Consider the following 24,207-nt stretch of genomic DNA (forward strand, 5'->3'; position numbering starts at 1 on the left):
TAGACAGGAAAGGGTGCTGCGGCAGGAGAATGGCATCGGGGAAGGCTCGGAGGGGCCGAGGAGGACAGCTCATCGGTGACCCCCGTGCACAGAGCATACACCCAGGGGCGGGAGGCCGGCCAGGCAGCGGCGGGAGTGCGTTCCCCTGGAAGACTGAGCCCCCGTTTTTTCTCCAGGCCACCCCTTTGGCTCACTGGAGCCCCCACCCCTTCACCTGAGCACCCCACTTCTGTTGAGGGAATCCTCACCCCCTGGGGCCACCACAGGACTGAACCCCATCTGACAAGCTGAGCCATCCACCCCTTCTCATTCTCCCAGCCCCATGGAGGAGATGAGACTGGAAGGGAGATGATCCGCTTTGCCCAGGACCCTGAAGTGTGCTGCCCCCATGGCCGTCAGCGCAGGCTCCGTGTAGGCCTCTCCCTCTGGATGTCTCGAGGGCAGGCCACTTCCCCACTGACATCTGTATTCTTTTTTTCCCCTAAGATTTTATTCATTCATTCATGAGAGAGAGGCAGAGACATAGGCAGAGGGAGAAGCAGGTTCCCTGTGGGGAGCCTGATGTGGGACTCGACACCCAGGTGCCCCTGACGTCTGCGTTCTTAAACCAGGGGGCTGCCACTTTTGGAGGGTGAGGACTGAGCATGGGCAGGGCTAGGTGTCCACAGGGGCACCTAAGGCCCCTCGGGGCAGGACAGCGGCGAGCAGGGAGGTGCGAATTCCAAGGACCAGGGCCTGGCTCTCCCTGGATCATCACGTTCTAGTGCTGAGCCCTGAGAGGTCAGGATTCTGAAGTCAGCCTGGCCTTCCCAGTCCTTGTAAAGGATGTTTGTCAAAGTCGGGCATAGAGCATATTTTGTATCAGCTGGTTAACTCAACACGTAGCTTTTCAGTATGTAGATACCTGGGATGCCTTCACTGGTACCCTGGCCCTGGATTGCACAACTGTCTGGGGCCAGCCTTGGGGGGCTAGCAGAGTCTGGAGAGAGTGTCTCCAGCATGGAGGCAGGACTGGGTGCCCAGGTGCCCCCAGGCTCCCGGGTGTGGAAGGGAGTAGAGGGAACCAGCTTCCTGTGGGAGGTCCCCCACCAGCAGGGTGGACAGGCCAAGGACGTGGGAGGCCCCAGGCCCCAAGGGCCAGGGCTGTGGGACAGGGTCTCCCTGGGGGAAGGTGGTCTCAAGCTAATCCTTCATAAGGATGAGGCGAGGCACTGTGCCAAACACGCGGCATATGTCACCTCCCTTCTGTTTCAGAGCTTTCTTTCCCATTTTGTGGAGGGTCTGCTAAGTCCCAGAGAAGTTGAGTGACTTGCTCAAGGTCGCACAGCCAGTGGTGGTGAAGCCGGGCTTCTGAACAGGTGGGAGACTGGAGGCCGTGCCCCTGGCTGCTGTGCTTCTGGAAGGCAGAGTGGGGTGCACGTAAACCAGGAGACAGAAACAGCACTGCCAGGAGGGGCAAGTGTGAGCAAAGGCTGGCGGCGGAGGAGGAGCAGAACCGATTCGGGGTGGGGGGGGCAGCAGAGTAAAGGAACCCTCACAGGGGAACTGAAGCAGCTGCCAGGTGCCAGATCTTGGAGGATCTCGAATGCTGGAGCGGGAGGAAGCTGACCTCTAGGGGACCGGCTCCCCAGCAGGCTCTCATGGCCAGTCTGGCCCCTTCCCTCCTTCTGGCCTGTAGAGCCTCTTACTGAGATGCAAGCCAGCCTGCGCTGCCCCCTGCTCAGAAATCAGCTGTGGCTGCCCTGGTGCCGGCCCTGAGCCAAGGCTCCGCAAATGGGCCGGTCACCAGGGTCCCGCCCTCCGTGCTGCAGGCTGCATGTGCCTCGGCACCAGCCCAGGAACAGGGCCTGAGCCTCTCTCCTTGGCTGGCCTCGTCTCTGTCTGGCCTGCGGGTGCTGGCTGCCCAGCCACGTGGGGGCCCTTGGTGCTTGCAGGATGAGGGGGAGAGCAGGTCGGAGGGGGTGTGGTCTCACACTTCCAGCCCTGGGGGACAACCGGCTCCTGGCTTTGGACAAAATCCTCAGAGCATCACCTCCTCTGACCTCTGCAGTCCAACGGGACCAGTTGGGCCTCTCTGGTCCTCTCTTCTGTCTCAGAATGGAGAAGCAAGCCACCCAGAGCCCCCAGCCAGGATGCTGTTACTGGGCCTCCAGGACCTGCGACCGCCCCCTCTTCCCCCACCCTGGGGGAGGGGCTTGTGAGCATCAGCCCAGTGCAGGAGGAGAGGGAGGGAAAGGAGCTCCCACCCCTGCCAGCCACCCAGGGGGTTAATGAGGGAGAATTAGCACTGGCCCACGCCCTCACCTCACCTCACCTCACCTCACCCCAAACCCCAGGCTCCCTATGTCTGCTCTTGCTCTCTGCCCTCCAGGCACCGCTTGCTGCATGCACCTCTCTCCTGCGTCTAGATCAAACCCGACATTTCTTCTCAAACACTGACAGGCTCCAGCCCCTGGTATGTGTGTGTGTGCACACGTACAAATGTACTCAGGGGCACACACGTGTGCATGTGCTTGAGTATGCACACACATGTGTGCATGTGTTTGTGAGCATGCATATGTTCTAGTGGGTATATAGATTTTTGGGGGTAGCACAGGGGACAACAGCATCTTAGTAACACCTTCCCTTCCAGGCCTCCTCCCCTTGGGTCCTGAATAGCCATGGTCCCTCTTGTCCTGGGGGACCTGGCCTGGGACTGCCCTATCTGGCTTGTGGGATCCTTGGCCCAGCTGGGCAGGAGCAAGGCAACTGAAAAGGTGAACGCTGAGGCAGCCCCCTCACTCAGTTCTCCTCTCTTTGGGTGGGGAGAGTCCCCCAATGGCCTCCTGGGCAAGGCAGGTGTGGGGCCCACAGCCAGGGACCCCTGCTTGCTCTACCCTCAGTCAGCCACCTGCCAGAACAGAAATTTAGGACCCCCTTGGTCAGTGGGTAACTTCTGGCAAGTGCCCCAACATGGTGAGGGTCTTGGGCTGGTCAGCCAAAGCTACTGGTAAACACCCCTGCGCTGACCCCCGGGCCCCCCGTCATCCTGGCCCCTCTTGTAGACCCCTTGGAATCCAGGACCCCGATCCAGCATGAAGAGCCAGATCTGGTTGTTAAGTATCATTGCTATGTGGTTGTAAAATATTTTTAATGTGCCTCTTGACACAAGCGGCGAGAAGCCACTGGCACAGCTGGGGGTAAGGGGGTGTGCTTTGCCTCTGCCTGGGGACACATGACGGTCTCAGGCAGTAATTCGCAGCTGCCATGAAGCCTTGAGATGTGGGAGCTCCCACAGGAAGGGCTGGATGGCCTTGGTCAAAATCTTGGAAGTAGGTCAGAAACCTGTTTCCGTCCAGGCTGGGGTTCCTCCAGGGCATTCCAATAGGACCCCACATTCCCTGCCGCACATGCTAGGGATTAGAACCCAAAACAACATGGTACAACTTGGGGATCCCTGGGTGGCTCAGCAGTTTAGTGTCTGCCTTTGGCCCAGGGCGTGATCCTAGAGCCCCGGGATCGAGTCCCACATCGGGCTCCCTGCATGGAGCCTGCTTCTCCCTTTGCCTGTGTCTCTGCCTCTCTCTCTCTCTCTCTCTCTGTCTCTCATGAATAAATAAATAAAATCTTAAAAAAAAATAATCCTTTAAAAAAAAAAAACATGGTACAACTTGTTTCCTGGGACTGAGAGGGAACCAGGGTGTGGCTGGAAGTCAACCAGACACTAGCTTGACCCCTGGGGGCTCTGGGGTCACCTCTGAGCCTCTCCCTTCCCAAGATGCACTGGGAAGCCTGCTGCTGGCCAGGCGGGAAGGGTATTTGGGGGGCACATTCTTCTCACTCTGCACTTGGCAAGTCTAAAGACCCTCAAGGGGCTATTCTCCTGCCAGATGGGCAGGAACTGCCTGACTCTGGCCCTGGGCCCCAGCCCCAGCCCTCACAGCTCTGTTGACCCCGCCAGGCTGTGACCTTCTTGTGGGCAGGGTCACATCTGCGTCCCCAGTGCCCCACTCTGATCACTGCAGTGAGTCACAGGACATTCCCAAAAGGAGACTGATTGCTTTCTCGACCCTAGGAGGCTCTAGGCACTAGGAGACCCTAGTGACTGAGGTGGTGCACAGGGAGGCAGGCAGGCATCCGACATGGGCTCAGGTCAGAGCAGAAGTCCCCTCTCACCCAATTATCCCACACCTGCAGTCCCAGCCACCCCCTGAAGTTTCTGGAACACCTCTCTCCCAGACCCGTTTTATGGATGATAAAAAAGAGAATTTCATAAGATTTTCAATTACTTGAATTCCAGGGAGATTTATTTCCAATGTTATTAATAAATTCTAATGTCACCTATAACTTTCAATTGCCAGTTAATTAACTTGCAATTGGTGCATTGTAAAAGGCAAATTAAATACTTTTTCAGGCAGTGGCTGGTAAATCTAATGAGCCGGTGTGCCCGAAGCAGACAGCGGGGCTCACATGTTCCAGCCTCACCTCCCTCCTTGTCGATGGGTGTGTGGCATGGGCAAGTAGACAGCGGGGCCTCCGTGTCCTCATCAGGAGGATGGATCACAGAAGCTGCTTCCAGAACCTTCATGGTGTCTGGGATTGAAGCTGTTTTTTTTTTTTATCTGCAGGTAAATGCAACAAAGGGGGTCCCAAGTGGTAAGTGGAGTTGAAAGTTCTTGCTCTGACACTACAGGCTGGGTCACTGTACCAGCTCCTGGGGCTGCCATAACAGATTGCCAGAAATGCTTGCTGTCACAGTTGTGGAGTCCAAAATCCGGGTGTCGGCAGGGCTGTGCTCCCAAGGCGGTCTCTCGGTCTCTCGGGGAGAATCCGTTCCTTCCCCTTTCCAGCTTGCAGTGGCTCTGGGCATCCCTCTGGCTGGGGGCTGGCCGTCACACATGGCCTCCTCCCCTCTATCTGTCTCGTCCTCTGTATCTCTTACAAGGACTTGTCATTGGATTTGGGGCCCATCTGGGTGATCTGGCAAGCTGGGAGTCTTAAGATCCTTAACTCAATCGTATCCTCAAAGACCCTTTGTCCAAATAAGGTCACATGCAGAGGTTCCAGGGATGAGGACTTGGACTTGTAGTGTGGAGGCTGTTACGACAGTGACCTAGGGCACGACTGTTCACGTCTTGGGGCTTACAACTTCCACCACATCAAAGGGCTGAACTATTTGGAGCAGATGCCTTACCATGTGTCTGGCACAGCCCTGATGGTCACATGTATTGACTCACGCCACCCTGACAAAACAGGTACGTTGTCACCTTCATTTTGCAGGTGAGCGAATTCAGGCAGGAGGTTAAGTGACTGGCCCAAGGTTGCCCAGTTCGGAAGTGGTGGGGCCAGGATTTGAACCCAGGCCATCTGACCCTGCAGCCTACATTCCCTTTTTCATAACTGAGCTTTTGAAATTGTTATTATTGAGCTATAATTCACATACCATCAACTCACCTATTTCAAGTGTATAATTCAGTGGCTTTTGGTGTATTCAGAGTTGTGCAATCAATTTTAGGACACTTTCATCACCCCCAAAAGAAAGCCGGTACACTCGAGCACTACCCCAATGCCCCCATTCCTCCCACCCCTAGGCAATCACTAATGTGCTACCTATGAATTTGCCTATTCTGGACATTTCACATACCAGAATCCTACTGGTATGTAAGCCTTTTTCTTCTGGCTTCTTTGAGCATAATGATTTCAAGGTTCATCCATGTTGTGGATGTGTCTGAGCTTCATTTCTCTTTATGGCTAAACAAGAGCCTGCACTCTTCACTACTGTGTTGACCTGTAAGGTCCGTCCCTGGCAGCTCTGAAAACCTTTCTGTAGGATTGGCACATTCCAGAAATTTCTACCAAACCCTGAGGCTTGATCTTCAAGGATTCTGCTGGAGTTGGGGGATAGAACCTTTCACCCTCTCCCCACAGCACTGTTCTCTCTTTACAAGATTCCTGACACAGCAAGACCCCAGGGATACCAGGCACCAGTGAGTGTGCTAGAATGCCAGCTGTCGGGCCTGGCTGCCCCCGAAGTGGAGCTGTTCTGCCCTCACCTGAGGCAGAGCTCCTGACCTTTCTCACATCATGGCTCACAGAGAATGGGATGATGTTGGTACAACACTAGGGATAAATGATCGGGGCTGCACCTGGTGGCCACGCCTAACCTGGGGTCTCTGGCTATCCCAGCATTCCTCTGCTAGCCTCCCAAGGCCATCACCTGAGCCCACCTGATACACACATCCGTAGCAAAGGTGGGAAGCTCTGGTCTCAGGTGTCAGGATGCTCCCCGATTTGGCTTGAAGTATTTTTCTGCAGGGAGCCATTCTAGGAAAGCCTTGTCTGAGCTGCTGAGGACTCTGGGGCAGGGGGAGATTGCTGCCAAGAGACCCCCCTTCACCAGAGCTTGCCTGTGTGGCTCAGAATAGCAGAAGGGACCCTGGAATCTTAAGTTCCAGTTCTAACATGGCACCTAGCTTCTTGTATGCTGTTGAGGGGCCCATACCCTCCCTGGCCTCACTGGGGACACTATGGGGATTGGGCTCTATTGCTCAAGGGTTTCTGCCGAACACTGCTCCCTCCCCAGAATTCCTGGCAGGAGTTGGCATGGCTGTACCTTCTCCAAGATTTTTCCATCCAAGGGGTCAGCTGCAGCCTGTCCATACCTCCCCCGCCCCGATTTACTAACTTGCACTTGTGAACATTCCTGGCCTCTGTCCAGGGCCAGTCTCTGGGGTGCTGGGAGTGCAGCAGCCCCTAGCGTTAGAAGTAGGAAGCCCATCTTGATCCATCCCTGGGGATAGACATGGCCTCATTAGAAGCCAGGTTGCCAGGAAAAGCCCTGCCTCAGCTGCCAGTACCACTACTCAGCAGCATACCCTGGGTAGGGGTGGAGGATGCCCCCAGCCTGCCCCAGCCTTCCCCTCCGCCGACAGGCCCATCGATAGGTCAGTCCCTAGGTTGGAGTAAGCCAGTCCTTGCCTTCTAGAGTGTGGAAAGTAAGGAGAGCAGTGAGGGGACCCCAGGAAGGAGCCTGGAGCTCCCCTGGGGGGAGGAGCATCCTCTCAAGGAGGTGACACAGCTAAGGCACCTGAAAGATTGAGTAGAGTTAGCCAGGTGGTGGAGGGGGCAGGGCAAGCCCAGCATGTGCAAAGGCCCATCAGTGTGGGAAGGAGAAAGGAAGTGTTAGAAGCACAGGGAAGTTGCCAGAAAGGGGCTGGGAGCCGATGGGAGAGGAGGGAAAATGAGATCAGATTAAGAAAGGTGAAGATTTGTCCTCATGGTAGTGGGCTGCCATGGAAGTTTCCAGCAGGGGAGAGACACAGTTGGACACTTGTATGGAAGGAGCCCTCCAGCCAAAGGGCATGAGACCTGAATGGTGGCAACAGAGAGGAGAGGACAGTTGCAAAGAGTTGGGGAATGGGTGGGCAGACTCGGTTCTTCACCAACCAACCCCCCAGACCACTCTGCCACTGGTTCAGGTGGGCCGGCAGGACCAGTGAGGAAAGACCCCTGCACCGGGGCTCTAGGAGTCCTTGAACCTGGGGCAGCAGGGAGGAGGGGTGGTGAGTGCTTGAGGCTGGAGGCCCAGGGCCAGCAGGGCAGCCTACAGACGTGCCCAGTGGAAGGCCAGGGGTACCACACCCAGGTCCAAGTGCTTCAAGTAACAGGGGCTTATTGCAAGGCTACAGGGACCTCGGGGGACACTAGGGTGGGGGTGGGGGGAGTTGTGCCGGATCTAAGCTGGGGTTCAGTGGAGGAAGGAGGCTGCTGACTCCCATGGCTCTGTCCTGTGCCCATCCCTGTTCTCAGAGATGGGTTGTCCCATCTCTGCTCACCGCTTCCATCTGCTCGTGACTTCTGCATCTTACCACAGCTGCCATGGCCACTTGCTCTCCCCATGTAGCTGGTGGCTTTGCAGTCACCCAGCGCTCAAAGTGGGTGTCAAGTACCTCCTTGCTCCGCCCACCCCCTCACCCTGCCAGTGCTCAGGCTCCACAGGGCCTTCCCAGAGGTAGGACTCCTCCTCTTTGTTGGCAAATGAGCCCAGGCTGAGGTCTCATCCCTCCAGGCTGGACACAAATACCTGATCAGGAAGGAGGATGCTCAGGGCACCTGGGTGGCTCATGGTTGAGCATCTGCCTTCAGCTCTGGGTGTGATCCTGGGGTCCTGGGTTCGAGTCCCACATTGGGCTCCCCCCAGGGAGCCTGCTTCTCCCTCTGCCTATGTCTCTGCCTCTCTCTCTCTCTTTTATGAATAAATAAATAAAGTCTTTAAAAAAAAAAAAAAGAGAAGGAGAACCCTTGGGACCTAAGGCTGGAAGCCTCAGAGAGCACAGAAGTGTGGCTTTGCTGTCTGTCAGTGGCAGCAGCTCTCTCTGGGTCAACAGAGAAGGCTCAGCTTTGTGTTACATGAGTGCTGCGTTCTCAAACGTGGCCGTGCTGTCCCCACCCTCCAGCTACTTAAGGATCATGATGACGTTCCTCCAGGTGCTTGGGACATAACAGGACCAAATCATTGACTACTCTCTCCCCTCACTGCCTACCTCCTCAGCTCCAAGCCTTCTGGCAGGTCTGGCTCTTAACAGATGGGACACCAAGGGCCTTGGCCTTAATTTTCCTTCTGTATGGTGGTTGATAAAAGGAGAATTTTTTGAAAAGTCAAAACCAAAAAGGTGCATCTTAATTAGGGAGGACATGCAGGGAGGCTAGCCTGAGCCCTACTGGGCACCAGCTCTCCACTTTGTGAGAACAAATGCTTTGAACGCAGCCCCGTTGCCATGGTGATCACCGCATCTCAGCTTACGAGGTGGCATTGAAAATCTGTGGGGGAAGAACAGATTATTCAATAAATGATGCCGGGACATTTGCTAAGCCATTCAGAAAGAAATAAAATTAGCTCCTTCCTTCACACCATATTCCAATATGAATTCAAGAGGATTCAAAGATTTAAAACAAAGAAGGAAATCATCAAACACTCAAAGAAACTATAGCCAAATATTTGATCTCTGGGTGAGTAAATACCTTCAAAACATAAAAGCAGCAGGAAAAAATAACAAAGAATTAGATAAAATTTAATACATAAAAATTTAAATATGTTTTTAAAAAGCCATTTAATTAGATTTATTGGGGAACTATAAATAAGGATAAAAGTCACAAAAAAATCTGACAAATGGTTAACACTTCTAATATATAAAAAGCAATGACAAATCAATAAAATGAACATTCCAGGAGAAAAAGAGTCAATGGGAAATGTACAAAAGAAAACACAAATATTTTAAAATATTGAGCTTCACTAGTAATCAAAGAAATGCTCATTAAAACACCAACTTTCTGGCAGCCTGGATGGCTCAGCAGTTTAGCACCTGCCTTCAGCCCGGGGCATGATCCTGGAGACCCGGGATCGAGTCCCATGTCGGGCTCCCTGCATGGAGCCTGCTTCTCCCTCTGCCTGTGTCTCTGCCTCTTTCTCTCTGTGTCTCCCATAAATAAATAAAATCTTTTTAAAAAATAAAACACCAAAACTTTTCCCGTTGGATTGTCAAAAATTGTTTAAAATTGTAATACTCAATCTTATGGAATAGAGTGAAAGTGAGCTTTTTAAACCACGAGGGTACAAATGTGAGGGTACAAATTGGTATAAAATTTCTAGGGAAAAACTGGCTTTATGCTACAGAGCTTTAAAATGTTCATACCATTAACCTGGAACCCCACTTCCAATACATTTTAAGAAGATAGTCAAGATTGAAACTAAAATGCGAATACAATAATATTTATTGTAAATACTATAAATTTGTAATTCACTCAAACTCTAGGGTATGGCTAAATAAATTACAGTGTATAATTATGAAATATTGGGCACTTATTAATTAAACTAATATTTTGAAAAATATTTAATGGCATGAAAATATGTCTAAGATAGAAGATAGTATATCTGGCTGGCTTTGAACATGTGACTCTTGATCTTGGGTGATGGGTTTGAGTCCCATGATAGGTGTAGAGATTACTTAAAAATAAAATCTTAAAAAAGGGGGGGATCCCTGGGTGGCTCAGTGGTTTGGTGCCCGCCTTCAGCCCAGGGCATGATCCTGGAGTCCCAGGATCAAGTCCTACATTGGGCTCCCTGCATGGAGCCTGCTTCTCCTTCTGCCTGTGTCTCTGCCTCTCTGTGTGTGTGTGTGTGTCTTTCATGAATAAATAAAATAAAAAATAATAATAATTTAAAAAGAAAGAAAGAAAATAGTATATCAGTTGGGGTTCTTAACTGCTGGCATTCAAAACCCAGTCTGGCTGGCTGGCTAAAGCAGAGAAAGAATTCACTGGGAGAATGTTGAAGAGCTCCGAATCATCAGGAACATGGGAGAGTTGGACAGAGAAAATAAACAGGCAGCAAGACATCCACAAATGCAGCTGGAATCAGGAAGCTTCTGGTGAGGAAACTGCTCAGAGTCTGAACAGAATGTCCCTGCGGCCTCACCAGCAATGTGCCCAGGATGTCGTTGTGTGTTCTATCAATGTCTATTTGGTTACTAGTGTTGTTCCTTTAATTTCTTTTGCACACATTTATAGTGTATTTAAAGTTTTTCAATAAGTCTGGTGTTTAGGCTCCCTTGGGGACTGTAACTGGGTCATACTTTCTTGTTTCTTTGCATGGCTCATGAATTTTTGTTGAAAATTGGGCACTTAAAATAATATAATGTCATAAATCTGGGATCAGATCTCCACTTCCCAAGGGTTTGTTGTTACTGCAATTTGCTCTTGTAGGTGCTGCTGATGGTTTCATTAGTAACTTTCCTGAAATAATCTTGTGGTCTGTGTTCTTTGCTGTGTTTAGCCACTGAAATTTCTGTGCAGTTAGCTTAGTGGTCAGCTACTGATTGGCTAGAGATTTCCTTAAATCCCTTAAATCAGTAAGTCTCCCAGTCCTTGTTGAGGGGCTCTGTCTGTGTGTTGGGGCATGCCTTCAGTGCTCTAGCAAGCAACTGACAACTCTGTCCTAGCCTTCCCTTCCTGCTTTTACAGAGCCTCAAGGTCAGCCGGAGGTGAGACATTCAAGCTTTCACAGGTCTTTCCTGGGCGTGTGCACAGCTACACACATATGTGCATCCCAGGGACATGTTGGAGTATTTCAAAGCCCCCTAAGGACATCTCATTCTCCAGTTTTTATTTAGCCTCTCTTTAACCCCAACTGATATCACTTTTTCAGGCAGCTACAGTGTTAAACAGTTGCACCTAATTATTTTTGACAAATGATCTGGAGTTAGAGATGTTCACGCAAAGCAATCTTTAAGGCAGGTCAAAAAAAGCAACCCTGGGAATGGAGCTTTTCAGAGAGTTGCCAGACAGATCAAATAGTGACAATTCCCTGGATATGAGGCTTTTTTGGAAGCTCCAAATCCGTTCTTTACCTTCTAGTGGCTGCAGGGCTGCTGGTTGTTCTGACCACCATAGTTGTGAGACTATCATTTTTCAATGAAACTGGGGAGAAGGAAATGGGAATAGGGTAGGTTAAAACTTCACAAAGCTTGCTGTTCTTACTGTGATTCAGCCATATTTTTTTAAAAAATAAATACTCCTGGGCGATTGGGTGACACAGTTGGTTAAGCCACTAACTCTTGGTTTCAGCTTGGGTAATGATCTCATTGGATTGAGCCCTTGTGTAGGGCTCTGCACTCAGTGCGAAGTCTGCTTGGGACTCTCTTCTCTCTCTGCCACTCCCCCCTGTACATGCTCGCTCTCTCTCTCTCTAAAAAACAAATAAATATTTTTTAAAAACAAAAATAAATATTGTTGCAAGCTTTTGGTTAATTTCCAAAGTCATGAAAAAGTTGCTTCTGATGATTTTTGCCAACATGCTCATTGCTTTTACAAAGGAACATATTTTTGGAAGTCCTTACTCTGTCATTCCAGAAGTGTTTCACCCCACCTGTTTGTGTACAGAAAATTTTATTGGAAAGCAGCCATGCCCATTCATTTATATATTGTCTATAGCTGCTTTCACACTACAATTGAAGAGCTCAGTAGTTGCAACAGAAACCATATGGTCTGCAAAGTCTAAAATAAGTACTATCTGGCCTTTACAGAAAAAGTTTGCCAACCTCTAGTTAGGCAAGAAAATGATATAGAGATTGGAGGAAGTAAATTGTCATTATTCACAGATGAAATTATTTTGCATTTAGAAGTTTTTAAAATTTGTAAACAAATTGTTAGAATTAATGCATGCTTAGCAAGATCGCTATACAGAACTCAACTGCAGGACTTCTGGATCCTCCGAAGATAGTGTAAGCACATTCCATCCTACCTCTCCCACTGATTACAACTAAAACGCCAGGACATAATTCACAGAGCAACTATCTGAAGACTTTCTTACTTACTCTGAAAAGTAAGTCAGAGTAAGTGGATTGGGGAGGGAAATCAAAGATTGAAATATCTGAGTTCCCTGGTTGGTTGGTTTCTCTCTTCACCTTTCCATGTTAAACTCTAGTATAGCTCAAATCCTGGAACTGCAAAGAAGGTGGAAACAGAAGAAATTCTAAGAAAAAAAAAAACTGTCTTTCTGATCAGAGAATCAAGAATGGGGTATTTTGCAGGACAGAGAGCATGACAGGAAAGTCCTTTCTTTTTTTAAACCAGCCCTGTCCTGAGGCAAGCTCCGGTCATGAGTACATTCCTGGGGGTACCAGCCATCCCACAGGCACCTAAAACATTTCTCTCTGGTCAGAGAGTGGTTCCTATCATTTGAAGAGGGTGAGGAATCTCCATGTTCTCTTTTTTCTGTTGCCCCTTCTTGCTGAGATAGACTCGTTTATAGGGAATGATTAATAGCACACAGCCAACTTTCTAGTGGGAGAACCAGGAAAGTGGGTCTTGGAGATTTGGACAGTGTGGGGGAAGTCATGGAGAGGACAGAGCTGGGGAAAAGGATTCTTCAAACGCATGCAAACAAAGTCCCAAGACTTAGTTTTGTGTGCGTGGAACTAACCTGAAACAGCCTAGCAAAGGCTTTGAGAACAGAGATCAGAAAACTTCCTCTGTGAAGGGCCAGATAGTAAATATTTTAGGCTTTGTGAGTAACATATGTTCTCTGTCACATATTCCATCTTTTTCCTTCCTTTCTTCTTTCCTCCCTTCTCTCTCTCTCTCTCTTTTTCTCATACAAATATAAAACCAGTTTTATTTCATAAGCCATTATAAAAACAATCCATGGGCTGGATTGAGCTTGTGGGCTGTAGTTTGCCAACTGCTAGTGTAGACCACTACCAAGATCCCAAACTGGCCTCTGGGTAGTGCACACATGGGACTTATCAAAATAGCACTGCAAAGGTTTTTAAAATGGAACTTGCTTTAGAATCACAGTTCAGAGGAAGAGAATCACAACTTGGCATCTGAAACTACCCACATGACGTCCTTATTTTTTTTTTGTCCTTATTTTTTAAAAAATCAACATTTATCAGAAGATTTTAATAGGACCTAGAATTTCACAGTACTCAGAATTCCAGGATAAAATCAAAACATACGAAGAACCAGGAACTTTTCAATAATTCTTAAGGGAAATGATAAACAATGGATGCTGTATTAGGGTTCTCCAGGGGAAAGAGGCAGTAGGATATATAGCTATAGAGCAGATACAGACATGTAGATAGGTACAGAGAAAGATGAAGAGGACATTCATTATAGGAATTGGCTCATGCAGCCATGAAGGCCCAAGTCCCACAGTCTGCCATCTGCAAGCTGGACACCAGGAAAGCTGGCCATACAATTCAGTCCAATGATCAATTGAGATGGCCGTGTGTTTTGTTTTGTTTTTCATTTTGCTAATGTGAGATATTACATAGGTTGATTTTGCTATGTTGCATCCTTGCATCCCAGGAATAAATCCCACTTGGTCATGGCTTATAATTCTTTTAACAGGCTGCTAAATTTTGTTGGCTAGTGCTTTGAGGAAGATTTTTGCACTAATGCCCATAAGAGATATCGGTGTATGGTTTTCCTGTAGTGTCTTTGTCTGGCTTTACTATGGCGTAATTAATGCTGACCTCAGAGAATGAGTTAGGTAGTGAGCCTCTCTCTTTAATTCTTAGGAAAACTTTAAGAATGATTGGTATTAGTTCTTTAAATGTTTGGTAGAATTGGCTGGTGATGCTACTAGGTCTAGACTTTTTTTGTTGGGAGATTTTTAATTACTGATTCAATCTCCTTACTAGTTATGGGTCTATTGAAATTTTCTATTTCTTCACAATTTAGCACTGTTAGATTTTGTGTTTCCAAGGATTTGTCCATTTTATCATTTTATCTAGGTTATTGTTGGGGGAAGGTCATCCAGAAGACATGACGACTGTTGGCCCGTGGGACCACACGGGTCCCCACCAATCAAAGACTCCTCACCCCCTCCCCTGTACTTGGATTATGGGTTCCACTTGCCTTCCCTGCTCCCAATGGCTGCTTCAAGGACAGAGCCTTGAGATAATGATGTGGCTTTCAGACTGATATATATGACCAAATGCAGTAAAGGCGTCTATATAAGCTTTTAAAATGTGGCAGGTGGGTGTGGAGATCTACTCATCTCTCAGTTGCCCAAGACGGGCCTTACATGTAAGCTCCCTGGCTTATTACACCTGCCACCTCCCAGTCTGGAGTGGCCTGTCTCTTTCTTGGCTTTCTCCCTGCCCTCTGCAAATGAAGCCAGTTTCAGATCACACCCGGGAAGCTCCCTAAGAGCCTGCAAACCAACAGTTACTCAATTTGTTGGCATGTGGTTGTTCATAGTGTTCCTCTTATAATCTTTCTGTAGGATCAGTAGAAATATCTCAACTTTCATTTCTGATTTTAGTAATTTGCATCTTCTCTTTTTTTCTTAGTCACTCTAGCTAAAAATCTGTCGATTTAGGTGAACTTTTCAAAGAACTGACTTTTAGTTTCATTGATTTTCTTCTATTGTTTTTCTATTCTCTTATTGATCTCTGCTCTTTCTTAGATCTTAGGTCTTCTTTTTATAATTCTTTTTTTTTTTTAAGATTTTATTTATTTGAGAGAGAGCATGGAGCGAGAGTGAGAGCGAGAGAACATAAGCAGGAGGAGGGGTAGAGGGAGAGGGAGAAGCAGATGCCCCCCCCCCTCCCCTAGCAGGGAGCCCGATGCCAGGCTCTATTCCAGGATCCTGGGATCATGACCCATGAGCTGAAGGCAGACACTTAACTGAGCCACCCAGGCACACTGTCTTCTTTTTATAATTCTTTACGTTGAGTTGTTGGTTTGAGATCTTTCTTTTCTTTTTTTTAATGCAAATGTCTATGTTGATAAATATCCCCCTAGGTCCTGCTTTTGCTGCCTCCTGTAACTTTGGGTATGTTGTGGTTTTGTTTTTGTTGTCTCTAAGTATTTTCGCATTTCCCTTGTGATTTCTTCTTTGATCTACCGGTTGGTTAAAAGTCTGTTGTATAATTCCCACAATTTTGTGAATGTTCCAATTCTCCTTCCATTATAGATTTCTAACTTCATCCCTTTGCAGTCAGAGAAGATACTTTGTATGATATCTACCCCCTCAAATTCCTTGAGACTTACTTTGTGGCCTAACCTAGTCTTCCTGGAAAATGTCTCCTGTGCACTTGAGAGGAATGCGTATTCTGGTTTGGGGTTGATTGTTCTGTATATGGCTGTTAGATCTAGTCTGTTTGCTGTGTCATTTCCTTACTTATATCTGTGTGGCTGTTCTATCCACTGATGCAATTGGGATATGGAAATCTACAGCTAATGTTCTAGAGCTGTCTGTTTCCCCCTGCAATCCGGCCAGTTGTTTCTTCACATATTTTGATGGGCTGCCATTAGGTGCATAAATGTTTATACCATATATTCTTGCTGTATCAAACCTTTTATTTTTTATTATTTTTTAAAGACTTTATTCATTTATTCATGAGAGACACAGAGACGTAGGCAGAGGGAGAGGCAGGCTCCCTGTGGGGAGCCCGATGTGGGACTTGATCCCGGGACTCTGGATCATGCCCTGGGCTGAAGGCAGATGCTCAACTGCCACCCAGGCATCCCCAAACCTTTTATTAATATATCATGTCCTTCTCTTCCATAAACTCTTGAAAAAGTTTTTTTATGGTGGCTATAATCAAAAAGACTTTTTAAATTATAATAAACATCTCTTTTTCTATTTAAAATCTATTTTGTCTAGTATCAATATAGCTACTCCTGCTTGGTCCTCTTTCAGTTGCTATTTACATGGAATGCATTTTTCCATCCTTTCACTTTCAAGCTACTTGTATCTTTGGATTTAAAATGAGTCTCTCACAAACTGATGGCTCCCAGAAGGGAGAGGGGGGTGATGGGTGAAACAGGTGATGGGTATGAAGGAGTGCACCTGTTGTGATGAGCACTGAATGATGTACAGAATTGTTGAATCACTATATTGTACATCTAAAATTAATATTACACTGTATGTTACCTGGAATTTAAATAAAGACTTCAAAAAAAGAAAGTGAGTCTCTTGTAGACAGTATATAGTTGGATCATGTGTTTTTTTCCATTATGCTCATCTCTGTCTTTTGGAGAGTTTAATTCCTTTATGTTTAACATAATTACCAATGAGGAGAGACTTCTGTCGTTTTGCTATTTGTTTTCTATATGCTTTATAGCTTTTTTGTGTTTCTAGTTTCCGGCATCACTGTCTTCTTATGCATTTAGTTGAATTTTGTAGTGAAATATTGAAATTTCTTTCTCATTTCCTTTTGTGTAAATTCTATAGCTATGTTCTTTGTGGTTACTGTGAGGATTATGTGTAACATCCTAAAGTTATAACACTCGAATCTGAATTTATGCCAGTTTAACATCAATAAAATGCAAAAACTCTACTTTATAGCTCTGTCCCCACCCTTTTCATGTGTTGGTGTCAGAAGATTACATCTTTATACTTTGCGTTGCAAAAAACATAAACTTGTGGTTCCTTTAAATGCATTAGTCTCCTGCATTATGTAGAAAACAAGATTTAGAGTTGCAAACCAGTTATAGTAATACTAGTTTTTACACTAATGTCTTTTGGTAAATATATTAGTCTTTCTCTATGTCATTTTTTTTTTTTAATTCCAGTGTAGTGAACATAGAGTGTCATATTAGTTTTAGGTACAATCTAGTGATTCAACAATTCTATACTCACTATTCATCATGGTAAATATATTCTTTTTTTAAAAAAAGATTTTATTTATTTATTCATGAGAGACACACAGAGAGAGGCAGAGACACAGGCAGAGGGAGAAACAAGCTCCCTGTGGAGAGCCCAATGTGGGACTCAATTCCAGGACCTCAGGATCACACCCTGAGCCAAGGGCAGATGCTCAACCACTGAGCCACCCAGATGGCCCTCTTTTTTTTTTTAATATTTATTTATTTATTTGAGAGAGAGAGAACAAGCAGCGGGAGGAGCAGAAGGAGAGGGAGAGAGAATCTCAAGCAGACTCCCTGCCGTGCATGGAACCAGATGTGGAGCTTGATCCCACAATTCTGAGATCATGACCCAAGCTGAAATCAAAAGTCAGACACTGAACTGACCAAGGTACTCAGGTGCCCCACAATAAGTGTACTCTTACTCCCCTTCACCTCTTCCACCCATCACTCAACACTAAAAATGTATGTCTCCTAAATTCTGTAGAAAACAAAGAAAAAAAGTAAAGTTACAAACCATTACTACAGTAATACTAGGTTTTATCATCACCAGTGTATCTACCTTTAATTACTAAGACTTTTATTTCTCCATCTATCTTCAAGTTACTGTTTAGTGATCTTTGATTTCACCTTGGACTCTCTTGAGCATTTTTTGCAGAGTGGGTTTTATGGTCCTGAAATCTCTCGGCTTCTGTTTATCTGGGAACATCTTCATTTCTCCCTCACTATTGAAGGACAGTTTAGCCAGACATAGGGCTCCTGGTTGATAGTTTTATTCTTTGACTCTTTGAATACATTGGCCCAAGTTCTGGCCTCAAAGTTTCTGATGAGAAATCTGATAATCTTATCACTGATCCTTCATGGGTGAAGATTCACTTTTTTTTTTAAAGATTTTATTTATTTATTCATGAGAGACACAGAGAGAGAAGCAGAGACATAGGCAGAGGGAGAAGAAGGCTCCTTGCAGGGAGCCCAATACAGCAGCACTTGATCCCAGGACCCCAGGATCATGCCCTGAGCCAAAGGCAGACACTCAACTGCTGAGCCACCCTGGCATCCTGATCACTTCTTTCAGGATTCTCTCTTTGCCTTTGCCTTTTGAAATTTTGATTATGATGTGTCTCGGTGTGGGTATCTTTGAGTTCATTCTACTTTAAGTTCATAGAACTTCTTGGAAATTTATATTCATGTATTTCGTGAAATTGGAGAGGTTTCCAGCTATGATTTTTTCAAATATTCTCTGCCCCTTTCACTCTCTTCTCCTTCTGGGATTCCCACAGTGCATATGTTGGTCCTTTTGATGGTGTCCCATAGGTCTCTTGGGCTCTGGTTACTTTTGTTCAACCTTTTTTGTTTCTGTTCCTTGGCTTCAATAATTTCCATGGTCCTATCTTCAGGTTCACTAATTCTTTTCTCTTGCCTGTTCAAATCTGCCTTTGAATCCCTCTAGTGAATTTTTCATTTCAATTGTTGGACTTTTGGGCAGCCCTGGTGGCCCAGCGGTTTAGCACCTGCCTTCAGCCCAGGGTGTGATCCTAGAGTCCCGGGATCGAGTTCCGTGTCGGGCTCCCTGCGTGGAGCCTGCTTCTCCCTCTGCCTGTGTCTCTGCCTCTGTGTGTGTGTGTCTCTTGTGAATAAATAAATAAAATCTTTTTAAAAAATTGTTGGACTTTTTAGCTCCAGAATCTTTCTGGTTTTGATCTCCTTACAGTACTTCCATTTTGTTCACATGTCATTTTCTTGACATCCTCCATATCATCCTTTAGTTCTTTGTGCATCATTGATAGATGTTTTGAAGTCTTTGTCTGTCTATCTGCCATTGGGTGACTTTCAGGGAGAGTTTCTGGTGAATTATTTTTTCCCTTTGATTGGGCTGTACTTTCCTGTTTCTTTGGTATGCCTTGAGATATGTTGTTGTTGTTGAGAACTGGACATTTGAATCTAATTGTGTGGTAACTCTGGAAATCTACTTTCACTCTCCCTCCAGGTTTGCGGTTTTTATTGTTGTTGTTGTTGTTGTTGTTGTTTGTTGTTTCAATGGTAAAGGCTGTCTCTGTGCTAAAGATCAAGCTGAGGCGGGTGTAAACGTAAAGCCTTCTCAGATCTTTTCTGAGCCTTTCTCTGAGCATGCTGATCACTTTCTAAATTTCCCCAAATGGGCAGTTGTTTTGAATGTCTTAGAGATTTTCCCCCCACCCTAGCTCCTGCAAGTTACGCTGCCCCAGGCACATGGGTATAGCTGCCTGCTGTGGGGATAGGGGTGCGGATGGGTAGCTGCTACTGTGCTATGAGCTTAAAGTGACTAAAATCAACTGCAGTCAAAAAAATTCTTTTAAAACAGCTTTATTGAGATATAATTCCTATGCCTACAATTCACCCACCTACAGTGAACAGTTCACTGGCTTTTAATCTATTCATGGTTTTGTGCAACTATCAGGACAATCAACTTTAGAACATTCTTATAGCCTACCCCCCCCCCAAAAAAAACAACCATATCCTTTAGCCATCACTCCCAATCCCTTCATGCTCTCTGGCCCCCCCGACTACTCATCTGGTTTCTGGCTCTGGATTTGCCTGTTCTGGATGCTTCATACAAATGGAATCACACAGTCTGTGGGCTTTGAGTCTGGCTTCTCTGACTGAGCATCATGTTCTCAAGGCTCATGCATGTTGTGGCAGGTGTAAGTGCTTCCTCCACCTTATGGTTGAATCATATATGGTCCACTTTTTTTTATTTGCTTTATCACTCATCTCCAAATCAACTGCAATTTACCATCTAAGGCTTCCCTTGGAAGGTGAAGCCTTCAATAGACTCCAGAGCCCCAAAATATTTATATCAGACAGATTCTATCCAGTGCAATTGCTGTCTAGGTGGAGGGACAGATTCCTGGTGCCTCCTACTCCATATCCTCCCAGAATCCCATGTTAAAGTTTTTAGAGATTATGGCTGTCTGCCACCTGAAGACCCAATGTCATAGAGGACTTTTTTTTTTTAATTTTTATTTATTTATGATAGTCACAGAGAGAGCGAGAGAGAGAGGCAGAGACACAGGCAGAGGGAGAAGCAGGCTCCATGCACCGGGAGCCCGATGTGGGATTCGATCCCGGGTCTCCAGGATCATGCCCTGGGCCAAAGGCAGGCTCCAAACCGCTGCGCCACCCAGGGATCCCTGTCATAGAGGACTTAATGTGGGCACAGATGTATCTGAATGTTGTAAGGGGTGAACTATAGCAGGTGCTTTTGGGTGTCCCCGTGTGACACCCCCTCAGCTTCCCTCTGTTTGGACAGCAGCTGGGTGGCCAGTTTTAGGTGAGCTCGGGCACACTGACAGTATCACATGTAAGCCTGTGACATGTGTCCTTACCCCCTCTGGCTCACGGTCCTCTCCAACAACAAGGGCCTGTTGAGTCTTTGAGCAAACACTGCAGGCAGAACTGGGGGGAGAGTTAATACTCCCAAGGGAAACACTTAGCCACTGGGGCACAGGAGGCAATGGATGAATGTTCCATCCTCCTTCTTCCAGAAAAGTCAGCTCTGGAAGACTTTCTGTACTCTTCTCAGGGGTCCCTACAGAATCAAGCCCCCAAAGCTTAGAGTAGTTATCTGCTGCTTTTCATCTTTCTCCCAACACTCCCCTTGCTCCTTATACATATTTCCTGAGATACCTCTCAAATAAATTCCCAAGACCTTGTCTTAGGCTCTAATCTGTGGGCAATACAAATTAAGACACCTCCTAATCAAGGGGTCCTGGTGGAGGGGTTCGGTGGCCAGGGCAGCAGGCGAGGCACTTCCAGCGTTTAGAGTGGCTGCCACTTACTGACACATAAGGAAGCGACATTCTGGGATGCCTGGGTGGCTCAGGGATTGAGCATCTGGCTTCAGCCCAGGGTGTGATCCTGGAGTCCCGGGATTGGGTCCCACATCGGGGTCCCGGGAGGGAGCCTGCTTCTCCCTCTGCCTGTGTCTCTGCCTCTCTCTCTGTGTCTCTCACGAATAAATAAATAAAATCTTAAAAAAAAAATAAAATAAAAGGAAGCAACATTCCAGCTGTGACAAAGTTCAGAGCTTAGTTAAGTCATCTACAGGCCTGACACCCAAGCAAGTCAAGCCGTTGACAATCGGTTCTTTCATGCATTCATAAAGTTCCAAGAGAAGGAAAAAAACCTTTTAGGTGGTGATCTGATTGGCTGGGCCTACCTCTCTGGTGTCCGATGTGTGCAAAGCAGGTAAATGGTCGTTCTTTTACTGAATGGGGCTTCAGCCAGAAATTTGTCTTATTTTGTTTGGTCTGATGGTCAGGTTGTGCCAAACACTGCGTATGATGCTTAGAGTGTTAACCATGATATTAGCAGAAAAATAATGTTCGTGGGCACTTAACGAATGCCAGGACCACGCTCAACACTTCACATGCAGTATCCTGTATGACTAATTACTCTCTGGGGTTACCATAAGTATTACTTCCTTTTTCTGGATGAGGAAACCGAGGCTCAGAGAGGTTAAGTGGCTTGCCCACAGTCACTTAGCAGTCAAGTGACAGAATTAGCATTCTCACCCTCCTTCTCTGCTCCTTAGTGGAACTGTGGGTTCTAGCACCTCGCTCAGTGCCTGGCAGGAGGGTGGGGAGGAGGATGCCAGCAGGGGCCTTAGGAGATGGGTTCAATTCTGCACACTGGCTCCAGTGCAAGGCCCAGCTCAGAGCGTCCACCGGCTGGTGTCCGCTTCTTGAACCTGTGCACACACAAGTGAGACCAGCCCCCAGCCTCCCTGGGTGACTAGCAGCAGCCTTGAACTCCAGTCTGGATCAGGCTTTCTCAATGCAGATGAACTGCTGTGGATGTTCTTTGGACATAATTTTCAGTGAGACAGGATCATTTGGAAAGTCATAAATACACATTCAGATGCACGTGATGGATAATAAACTCGGCTCCAACGAGTCACTTGAGTCTCCATAAATCTTGGCTGCATTTTCTTCCCTGGTGCCTGTAAATCAGGCCTCTCTCCTCCTCCTTCTCTGTCTTCCTGGCCGCCCCTACCTGCCATCCATTATGCTGCAGGTGGAGCATCTGACAGCCGGCCCCACATGCTGCCCTTGTGCCCCTGTGCACATCCTGCCGCAATCTTGGGGGGCCTACCCGTCTCTCCCACTTTAGGCCTCCTTTGTGCTTTGCCGAACAGCAGCCTTGCCACATATCATGGTTTACACCGGCCTGATGGGGTTTTAACAACATGCAATTTTTAAAAGCAGGCTGTCCTGTTCCTCGCCTCCCCCCTCCCATGGGCCTGGGGCCCTGTGGGTGGTTTGCAACTTGCCAACAATGCAAGATGCCAGGAAAACCCGATGGGGTCTGGAGTCAGACTCCCGATTGAAGCGGTTCTGTAACTGGAGACTGCGGCCCAGTCCCTTCTCTCGGCCTCAGTGCATCCGTCTGCAGGATGGGCACAATAACCCCTAGTTCCCACGACTTTCTGACCCTGGAGGATGATTCTCAGGTAATCGACGTCAGTGGAAGCCTCACAGCTCTGTTGCTTAACCCAAGACAAATCTTTAATTTTTCTCCTGCAAAGTTCCGCACGGGGTGTCTCCTTTACCCCTTAGAGCTTCATTATCTGGAGTGTGTGTGTCCCTCCAAGACCCCTGCAGCCAGAGGACAGGCACGCGGGGAGACCACGTGGCTAGTCGGTGAGCATTTGCACTTTTGCCTTTGCACTGTTGCACATGGCTAGTTGGTGCGCGTTTGTTGACTGCTTAACGAAGTGCGAGTCACCAGAGAGGGCTGGGGTGGGCTCTGGCTGAGCCTCAAGGTGGCAGAGGTGCGCGTGGACCAGGATGGGCTGATTTATGCCCAGCCCTCTTCCAAAGTGGCACATGGTGGCCCCGGCCCCATGGGACCTGCCTGGGGTGGCACGAGGCTATGCACCAGAGATGCCTTTTGGGGCCAGTTTAGCAGCCTCTCCTCCAAACTTAGCAACCTCCCTGATGGGGAGGGCCCTGGGGTGCTCCCGCCACTCTAAGTAGCCATTCCCCTGGGTCAGGGTGCAGGCTCTGAGGTCAAAGAGATGGGTCAGAGACGTTTAAGATCCCCTGTCGACCCCTCCAAACCTCGTCGAGGCAGCCCTTGGATCTTTCCCAAGCTTCTTAGTTTTCTTCTATGTAAAATGGGGCAAGTGAGGTCACACTCAGAATTCTGTGGTGGTTCTAGAAGGGTACAGAGCTGGGTTAGGAATAGGTGCTCAGGAAGTGGGGTTCATAGAGGTTGCACCATTTTCTGTGATATAATGTATGCTCTCTTAGGGCCACGCGGTCTCCTACATGCTCCCACCACCCAGCCCTCCCTGGGGCTGACACTGAACAGCACCCATGGCCTTTCCAGTCCCTGGATCCTCCCAGCCTCTGTTGTGGGCTTCATTAGTCGAGAGAATGAGAGGAAGGCTCCCATCCACAGCTGGGTGCTGCTTGCAGGAAGCCCTCTGTGATTTCCCTGGTTCTTGTGAGTTGTGGGGACAGAGTAGGCTACTGGTGGTCCTCTGCACTGTGGCTGGAGAAGGAGGAGGCAGACTGGCATATGAGGGTCTCCTTTGTTTCTGGGGCCCACCCACCCACTGAACAACCTCCCATAGCTGGGCCATGTGGTTTCCTGACTGGAAGTCCTCATGTGTGGTCTGCCCTCCTTGTCAAGCATAGAAGCAGTGGGGCATGGTAAGGCTGGGAAGCAGGATATCCAAGAGGGCAGGGCCTGGTGTGGCTGGAGGAAACAGACTGCTGTGGTACCCTCTGCTACCAGCGCGAGGGGTCGGAGACCCCCGGGGCCATCCCTCCATGGCTGAAGACAGCTGGGCTAGAATGAAACCAGTCTAAACTGTAGGGACAGACGCCCTGAGTTCTAGTCTTTGCCTGGCTGCTAATTTAGCATGTGGCCTTAAGCCAACCCTTTCATGCCTGGGTCTCAACTTGCACATCTGTAAAATGGGGATCATATTCATCCCGCCCCACCCTACAAGGTTAGCTACAAAGCACTCGAGAAGGGGTTCTACGTGGGGGTGGGGAGGAGAGATGTGGTAGAGCCAGAGGG

General features: G+C 47.7%; 1 protein-coding gene across 3 annotated transcripts in view; it reads left to right on the plus strand.

Moving 5' to 3' along the window:
- Positions 1-24,207, plus strand: part of COL26A1 (collagen type XXVI alpha 1 chain) — a 197,534-nt gene that overhangs the window by 163,701 nt on the left and 9,626 nt on the right. For 2 of the 3 annotated variants that reach the window (XM_072837336.1, XM_072837333.1), the window contains one exon: positions 4,608-4,635. The exons of the other annotated variant lie outside the window; for it this stretch is intronic. In XM_072837336.1, the coding sequence (XP_072693437.1) occupies positions 4,608-4,635 (28 nt within the window). The remainder of the gene's footprint in view (positions 1-4,607; positions 4,636-24,207) is intronic. 3 annotated transcript variants of the gene reach the window in all.

Source organism: Canis lupus, chromosome 8 (genome assembly GCF_048164855.1).
Source record: "Canis lupus baileyi chromosome 8, mCanLup2.hap1, whole genome shotgun sequence".
NCBI lineage: Eukaryota > Metazoa > Chordata > Mammalia > Carnivora > Canidae > Canis > Canis lupus.